This window comes from Pangasianodon hypophthalmus, chromosome 12, assembly GCF_027358585.1.
Source record: "Pangasianodon hypophthalmus isolate fPanHyp1 chromosome 12, fPanHyp1.pri, whole genome shotgun sequence".
Taxonomy (NCBI): Eukaryota; Metazoa; Chordata; class Actinopteri; order Siluriformes; family Pangasiidae; genus Pangasianodon; species Pangasianodon hypophthalmus.
This window is the reverse complement of record NC_069721.1, coordinates 23994442-24003681: the sequence shown is the minus strand read 5'-3', so window position 1 is coordinate 24003681 and position 9240 is coordinate 23994442. Positions and strand designations below refer to the sequence as shown.

Below are 9240 nucleotides of genomic sequence, written 5' to 3'. Positions count from 1 at the left end.
TCACACACTGGAAGTAATCATTAAATCAGGAGAACCGAAACAATCCGAGAAGCTAGGTTGTGGAAAAAACGGAGGTGTTTGTCGGCTGGGTAAAGAAAATGCGGGTTTCCATTTTCCACTCGTCCAGAGGGCTTTATCAGGGTCCTCTGTTTTGTAAAAGTCTTTGTGGTTAACAGGAAAATCCAAACATTGCTATTAAAGAAGCTGTACGCTTCTATGAGCTTCTACACTGCAGTGTGAGTATCAGTCTCTGACTGATGGACAGTGCTTGCTCTTGCGCTGACCCTCCGTCACCGGCGGCTAGTTTTCAGAGCGCTGGCGTGGACGTCGCAGATGTCGAACCACTGCTGCTGCACCTCTCGACTTGGCAGCAGGCTGTTGTAGGGCAGCGAGCGCTTCATCTTGCGCTCCCTCCTTCCCACCACCCTCCAGTAGGAGGTGCCCTTTAGCAGGAAGAGGGTGTTGTGTGTGTATGAGAAATATGCGGCGTCCAGGTTACTCGTAGGATGATCTCCCAGAGTCAGGGCAGGAAACAACTCGGTCATTTTCTGAGGAGATTTAGCAGCTAGCTTGTTAGCTTGGACACTGAACCTATAAACCTGGGGGGAAATTCAACATTAAAATATGACTGTATTTTATGAGGTAGTGGACATGTATTACTCAGGATTATAGCTCCTAGCTCTTACCATGGAACCTCTGAAGAAGTAGATGTGAGCGTCTCTCCTGTCGTAGTAGGCCGTGTCGATGGGGCTCGGCACGCCGGGGAAGCCCTCGGAGATGAGACGGGGGTAACGCTGGCCGTCTGCATCTTCAGAGAAGACCTGATCGTTCTCACTGTCGTATCTCCAATACTGCGTTCCTACAGCACAACACATCCGGTCAACATGATCATACTATAAATAAACAAAATCAATTATACTTTAAGTAGGTCACATTTGTTTTTTTGAGTTTACCTTTAAAGAAATACACTTCGTCCGTGGTGTGGCTCCACACGTGCACGTAGGCGTCCACGCCGGAAGACGGGAGTCCGTGCCATCCGACCTGCACGGAGACGGGATCTCCGTAACGAGTTCTGTTGCTGCGGTTTTCGTAGAGCCAGTACCAACTGTTGCGCATGAAGTAGGTGTTAAAGCGCACGACCACCTCACCGTACGCCGTTCTCTCCTTTCTGATCCAATCAAACACGGTGCTGAACCGACCCTCGCACCCTCCTGAACATGAAACAGAAAGACTGAGCATAGGCACGAGGCTGAACCTCAAATATAATCCAATTCAAGAACCAGATTAAACACAGAACCTGTATATTTACATTTAATCTTCTGGCAGATGCTTTTATCCAAAATGACTAGAACTGAGCTGAGCAGATTATGGGCCTTGCTCATGGTAGTTGTATTTTATACACTTCCTTTTCTTAACTGGAAAGAAATTGTGTATATGATACATAAAGAACAGCAATGATCACTGTTAATATATTTATTACTTTAGATAACGTTACTTATAGATGCTGACCTGCAGGATTGTTACCTAAATGACTAAATGCTCTGATTTTAACTATAAAGTCTTTTCTTGAAGAGACTGTTAATCTAAGGACACCTACTTCCAGAGTTTATAAAAACTCTGAATTTATAAAAATGACCCCGTTCAAAAGTTTACATCCCCTTGATTCTTAATACTGTGTTGTTACCTGAATGATCCACAGCTGTGTTTTTTTGTTTACTGATAGTTGTTCATGAGTCCCTTGTTTGTCCTGAACAGTTAAACTGCCTGCTGTTCTTCAGAAAAATCCTTCAGCTCCCACAAATTCTTTGGTTTTCCAGCATTTTTGTTTATTTGAACCCTTTCCAACAATGACTGTATGATTTTGAGATCCATCTTTTCACACTGAGGACAGCTGAGGGACTCATATGCAACTATTACAGAAGGTTCAAACGCTCACTGATGCTCCAGAAGGAAAAACCATGCATTAAGAGCTGGGAGGTGAAAACTTTTGAACAATTCATGAATTTATTAATGAATGACATGTATTGCATTTTATCTGTTTATAGATACATTTAATGTTGTGGAAGTTAATTCCTGTTCTCACTTATGTTATAGCAGCTATAAACAGCCGTTCCCTCACCAGGCTCTGTTTTTCCTCTCTCTTGAAGTTAATTAGACAAAAACAATTCAGCTTGTCATGTTACTGAGAAAGTCCTGAAGACTTTCCTGTGGTGGAAAACGTACTGTTACAAAGCGCTGACACTGGAGACTCCTTCCATTACTGTTAAATAAACAGCTCCTTGCAGAAAACTTCACCGTATCAACAACTATCGATTTTTTAAATAACAAGTTTTTTAATCTGTTTATGTGGAGCGTCCGCTACACAAGTCCCTGTGAATGAGCTGTTACTATAGAAGCGATAATTAATATAAAACTGTGATTTGTAGCTGCGCTACTGTCAGAGCTGCTGTTTTAGAAAATTACTCCACACCTTCTGACCAATCACAATCCAGAATTCAACAGCACTTAACTGTGTAACTACAGTATAAGATTCTGCAATCTATAATTTTTTTCTCTGCAGTTAATCAATAATTTAAATGTATCTGTCAAACATCACGATGTGCACAGTATCATTTCATAAAAATTTATACACACGCCTGACAATGAACTAAACAATGAACTATTTTTATTCTGTAAACATAAACACAGAAAAATATCACAGAATAGAGTGGTACCTGTGGTGTTGTTTCCCATTACTTCCTGATTTAGACTACGCAGAAAATGACAGACTTTATTTACAAGCCATTACAGCACTTTTTATAGCTGAGTTTTACTTTCAGGACCGAAATGATCAGTGACATGAGGGCCAGTCAGCGGTAATGAACCTTCCAAAACACACCCCATTATAACGCTGATGGATGTGACAGCAGCTGCTCTGCTGGGACTCGCTTGGGCAGAACGTGATGTTTTACGCTTGCCTTTTCTGCAGCAAAGCGATCATTATCCTTAATGAATTGTCATCTGGAGAGATTTATAATAGCAATCTGTGAGCCACTTTAGAGTTGATATACAGTATATATAACAATACGTACATTAATTATACTGCTTGTAGTATATGCTCTGAAGAATCTGATAAAATGCTCATTAGAGCTTTTTTTTTTAAATTTATTTAGTCACAATGTAATGGACTATTACATAAAAAATAGCTAGCTAAAAATAGTTAGCTTTGGGTTTTTACCGACAGATCAGCTTCCAAAGCTGCAACGTTTACGCTAATACCACTGCACTCGTCATCTTGTAAATCGCTAACTTACTGAGTGTCTGATGTTGTATAGCTGCATTGCATCCTGGGACTCTGAGTCCACTAACATCTCCACTAATTCTGTGCTGGATTTCTCAGTAGCGTAACATTGAATGTCACTGCAAAATGGTGAGTGAAAAAGAAAATCTTGTTGTTTTTCTCCTATTAAACACCGTTTTAACGGCGCTAGCAATAACAACATCCACTTGTGACCTCAGAGCGGCAGATAACCGCTAATGTCTGACAGCAATAACAAAAATACAGCACTAGGTTTCCTTTAATCACATGTAAATACTGATAAATTGGATAAGATCTGTATGAGCAGTATAAATACAAAGCTTTGCTGGGTTTGTCCTCCAGGTCTAGAAATTTGTGCTGTGTTGCACACACACACCTACTCCAGGTCGCACTCAGTCAATACTACTTACCGTAGAGGTTCTGAATGGCCTTCCTGTCGAGCCAGTCGAGCTCAAAGCCGTCATCCTGGGGCCGATAGCTGGGCTGCATGATGGATCCTGAGCGGTAAATATGAGGAAGGCCCAGCACGTGGCCGATCTCATGCACAGCTACCTGAAAAATAACAGCCATTATTGGGAATGATTGGTTAATAGGCCAAACCTCCTACATTGGAAATGATGGCAAGTAGAGCACATGCTTTTCACAGTGGCTGAATGGCACATAGGCCACACCTCATTCACTGGGAATTAATGGAACATAAGCCACGCCTCCTTCCCTGGGGCTGAGTGTGCACATAGGCCACATCTCCTACCTTGGGAATGATTGGCAAACAAGCCACATCTGTTTCAAAGGGGTGAATGACACATCGGCCACACCTTCCTCACTGGGGCTGAATGGCACATAGGCCATGACTCCTACATTGGGAATGATTGGTAACTAGGCCACACTTTTTTCATTGGGGGCTGAATGGCACATAGGACATGCTACCTACATTGGGAATTACATAGGCATTTAGTAAATGGGAATTAGTTGAGGGCACATAGGCCATGCCTTCTTCAGTATGGTTGAACGGAACAGGCCACGCCTCCTTCCCTGGGGCTGAATTGCACATAAGCCATACCTCCTACATTGGGAATGACTGGCAAATAGGACACACCTTCTTTACTGGGGCTGAATGGTACATAGGCCACACCTCCTTTACTGGGGCTGAATGGTACATAGGCCACACCTCCTTTACTGGGGCTGAATGGTACATAGGCCACACCTCCTTTACTGGGGCTGAATGGTACATAGGCCACACCTCCTTTACTGGGGCTGAAAGGTACATAGGCCACACCTCCTTTACTGGGGCTGAATGGTACATAGGCCACACCTTCTTTACTTGGGCTGAATGGCACCTAGGCCACACCTCCTTTACTGGGGCTGAATGGCACCTAGGCCACACCTTCTTTACTTGGGCTGAATGGCACCTAGGCCACACCTCCTTTACTGGGCTGAATGGCACCTAGGCCACACCTCCTTTACTGGGGCTGAATGGCACCTAGGCCACACCTCCTTTACTGGGGCTGAATGGCACCTAGGCCACACCTTCTTTACTGGGGCTGAATGGTACATAGGCCACACCTCCTTTGCTGGGAGTTAATTAAGGGCACATACGCCACACCTCCTTCACTGAGGCTAAATTGAGGTTAGATTTAGAGTTTTACCTTAAGCAGGCTGATCCCATTTCCTGTGTTGGGGGCCGTGAAATGTTCATCATCATCAAAATGGATGTCACCGAGGAACCAGGCATGAGCAAACTCCCTTCCAGCACCATCGAACCTCTGAGAGCATCCGAAGTGTCGACCTTAGTGAGAGAGAACAACTCTGTGATCCACCGTACATCCTCGTCCTCTGACTATCTGATGATATGATTATAAGCGTATGAAGTAAGCTGTTATTCCAGCGGGGCAGACTCGACAGCTGCTATAGTACAGTAGAATAATGCTCGCTGCGTGCAGCCTGACACTAATCTATAGTCGGGGTATTCAAAGATAACAATGCAGGTATTCAGTGTATTCCTGTTTAATCATATTTCAGTAATGAGCTCTCTTCCTGAACAAAGGAAAGATAATTAGTGAAATGAAATCAGGTTGGAACAAAACCCTGTAGACACCTTTAACACTCTCAGCTGAATATCTATTGAGCTTTACAGAATTCCACTGTATTTATGAACTGGAAAAACATTGCAGTTAGAAAAATTTGATCAGATTTTTTTTTTTTTTGTAACAAGTCCATTAGTTTTATTGATGCTCTTCCTGAAAAGTGAATATTTTCAGTGGTTCCATTGAACGATGGTGAATGTGTTAATGTGTGAGCAAAAAGATGCCTTACAAGTGAAAATAAATCTGGATAATGCAGAAGGTTTATAAATGAAGTATTCCCAAATTTCATCAAATAACAGCTGCAGCATTTCGCTAAAACATTTATTGCAATATTTGTTCCAGCTCTAATCAATTCTACTTTGAAGTAATACTACAATTATGCAAATGCTTGCTAGTAAACAACAATATATTAACAGACTTCTGTGTTAAGCTTCTATAATACCTAAAATTATTTACTATGTACAAATATTAAAGTACATTGCGCTTGTGAAAAAACTACAAAATATTAGTCTTACACATTTATAGTTCTGCTTCTACTGTTGTGTAAAGGAATATTTCACCCAACCATGCAAATGTTGCTAATAATTAATAAAAGCTGCAAGACACCAGCTTGAGTTATGCAAATGAGGCCATGCTATTAGTCCCTGCTGCTTCATTAATGGCCTCATTAGGATGTTAATTTGCCCCTCATCTTCTGTTCAGGTCAAAATGACCCATTTTAATTCTGTTAAAATGATTTCCCAACATGACTTTTTTGGTATACTGTAATGAACATGAACAATACATTTTAATATGCATACTGATTTAAATATGGAGACAATGTTCGGCTCGTTTTGATCCTGAGAGTAATACGACTATCTGAAACTTCTGAAACGGTGAATGTGACTGACGTTCAAGACTTCGTTTTCATCAGTATTGTTTCAGCTAAAATTTGTAAAGGTCAGGTACATTAAATTCCTTCCATACAGAGGTCCAGCAAATAAGCGAATCACATGACTAAATGGTGACAACAGCTACCTAATAATGGTTTAACCATTAACGATGAGTTTAACGATTATAAGTAAGACAATTTATGAGAATACGGGGAGAATAAAGGCATACTTCTCGAACTGTCTTTAAACATTCTGTTTTTGTCACTGACTTTTTTTTTTAACTAACCAGAAGGAGGTCAATTCATTAATCTGACCAGAGCAGATAAAATAAAATGAAAATCTGTGAAAGTCTGTGAAAACTCCCCTTTTCTGAGTTAACGGCTCTAGTGCTGTAGCTAGTCTCTATCCTGACGATTATTATATAATTTAAATAAATGCATGTGATTGGCTAAGCTGTAACAGAAGATCTGCTCCAAAGCAGGAAACTAGATTAGCCGAATTACAGCCAGTCGGCTCTGCTACAGTTTTTTTTTTTTTTTTCAAGTACTGTGTTCAGTCTGCTTAAATACTTTGTTGAGTCTGCTTTTGGACCCTGGTCTGCTATTTCGCGACTCCTGGTTTAAACTAAATACTAAATTTATTCAGTATAATTGTCAGTTTTCTGCAAGTAACCTTACAAATTTTCCAGATACTCCATTCTTCTATTTTTTTATTAATAAAGTTGAAGTTCAATGTTCTCTTTTTATTCCAAAAAGTTTTGATTGTGCAATTTTACTTGTGCTAAAAATCCATTTTCCATTTGTCTTGCCTGGGTTAATATATCAGAGCATAATGAAGAAGAGTAACACCTGTGCCGAAGCCCAGTCTGATGTCAATCTCGTCCAGCGGCGAATGCAGATCCTCTACAAACTGCAGAGGCGAGACTTCGCTCCACATCCTAAAGGCCAACCTGAAGATGTAGCGCTGCTCATCCACCGAGAGCTGGCTGCTGTAGCCTTCGCCAATCAGCCGCCATGTTAGGACACTCTTAGAGAACGCAGCATGGCCCCACAATGCACCGGTGCTTCTTTTCCTCCTTCTGGTCTTACGCATCAGTGTCTGTAGGTGGTGCTGCTTCTCTGTCTCGGTCTTGTCAGAGGTGCTGTTCTGAACTACGTCAGTGTCTGTGTTGTTACTCTGTGGTGTTGCTGTGGTGTTGAAAATCTCAGCGGATTCATTCAGATCCTCTGCAGCGGTGGTAGTCTCCATGGTCTCAATCTGGTCCTCTTCCTTGTCAGGGACACCACATCTTGGTTTGTTCATGGCCACTTTGGTGGCGTCGTCGAACACGCCTGTAACTGGTAAACCAGACACGCGCTGGAACTCCAGCAGAGCTCTGACGAAGTCGGGCGACTCTGGGGGATTTTCACTGTCTCCTGAGCGGGACGAGGCGAGTCTCCCCTCCTGAACGAGAGACACTGTGTCCTCTGAGAAGATGTCAGCATCAGTTAGTGTGTCAGCATCAGGGCTTTGGGTGCTTTCCCAATTCACTGGCTTAATGAACCCATACTTGAACAGAAAGTGCTAAAGATGGAATGGAAGAACACAAAACTCATTGTGTCAGTAACTGAACTCAGTAATCTCCAAAAACTGCAACACAAAAAGAATCATAAAAATTGAACACACTGACTTCACAAAAAAAAAAAAAAAAAATCTATAGTATGCAGCTTCAGGCCTGCAAACCAACAGTGCATTGTCCCCAAACAATACGGAAGAAGCCCCAGGCTGGATGGAGGAGACTTCAGGCTGGACAGAAAGAGGTCCAGACAGGACAAAGGCCCAAAAACAAAAGCCCAAGGCTGGATGGAAGAAGCCTTAGGCTGGACAGAGGTAGCTTCTGGCTGGGCACAATGTAGGAAGCACCTGGCTAGACAAGGAAGCCCCCAGTTGGACAGACAAGTCCCCAGACTTGATGGAGTTAACATTTGTTGGGACAGAGGAAACCTCTGGCTGGACAGAAGAAACCCCAGGGTGGGAAGCCCAAAAAATTCTATACAGTTCTACATAATATAAGGTGCAGATGTGTGGTCTGGTTAATACAGTTCATTTTAAAATCACGACTCTAAGATGGCTAGAGAATTCACACATAATCAGTTTTGGCAAGATACTCATTTCACTGCACAATTACATCTAAAATGAATCCATAATAAAGGCTTCTTCTTCAAGCGGAGTCAAGAGAAATGGGATGACCCACTGTATTGATGCTCAAATCTATGTTTTGGCTGAATGAATGATGTCACTCAGACAAAATATTCATCCATCCATCCATCCATTTTCTGTACTGCTTATCCTACACAGGGTCATGGGGGAGGCTGGAGTCTATCCCAGGGGACTCGGGGGAAAAGACGGGGTGCGAACCAATCACAGGGCATAATCACACACATACTATGCACACACTATTTGGAAATACCATTGAGCCTAAAACACATGTCTTTGGACTGGAGGAGGAAACCGGAGTACCATGAGGAAACCCCTGAAGCACGGGGAGAACATGCAATCTCCTAATCATACCAATCGAACCCCCAACCCCGGAGGTGCGAGGTAACAGTGCTGACCACTAAGCCACTGTGTGAAATTTCTAAGAACTAACCCAACTTTTGTTTTTGTTTAGGGGTTAAAGTGTCAAGTAGGAAGGTTTACTCTACTACAGTACATGTGCAGCTGAAGTGAGCCTTTCTGGATTGTTCCAGCAGGTGTAGTGTGTTTCTCTTTCTCACCTGAGCAGTGTTGGTATCAGTGATGAGCTCGGCCAGGTGAGAGGAGGACATTTCTACATCCGAGTGATCCCGACTGTGGAACAGTTTCTCCGGTACCGTCGAGCCCATGACCGCCATGAAGACAAAAACAGTCAGCTGTGATGACATCACTACTTTTAGTACGTTTTTGAAAGGGTAGACGATCTAACAGTGTAGTGTTTCTTGAATTAAAATAAGCTACAGAAACCCGA

At 42.4% G+C, this 9240-nt stretch overlaps 1 protein-coding gene across 1 annotated transcript in view; it reads right to left on the bottom strand.

The window, feature by feature from the left end:
• Window positions 1-275: 275 nt before the first annotated feature.
• LOC113527253 (matrix metallopeptidase-21) overlaps window positions 276-9240 on the bottom strand; it is a 25388-nt gene continuing 16423 nt past the window's right edge. The window contains exons 11-17 of the mRNA XM_034309130.2: window positions 9011-9193; window positions 7103-7817; window positions 4945-5084; window positions 3709-3850; window positions 954-1211; window positions 687-859; window positions 276-599 (exon numbers count right to left, since the gene is read on the bottom strand). Of these exons, the coding sequence (XP_034165021.2) occupies window positions 291-599; window positions 687-859; window positions 954-1211; window positions 3709-3850; window positions 4945-5084; window positions 7103-7817; window positions 9011-9193 (1920 nt within the window). The 3' untranslated portion in view covers window positions 276-290. The remainder of the gene's footprint in view (window positions 600-686; window positions 860-953; window positions 1212-3708; window positions 3851-4944; window positions 5085-7102; window positions 7818-9010; window positions 9194-9240) is intronic.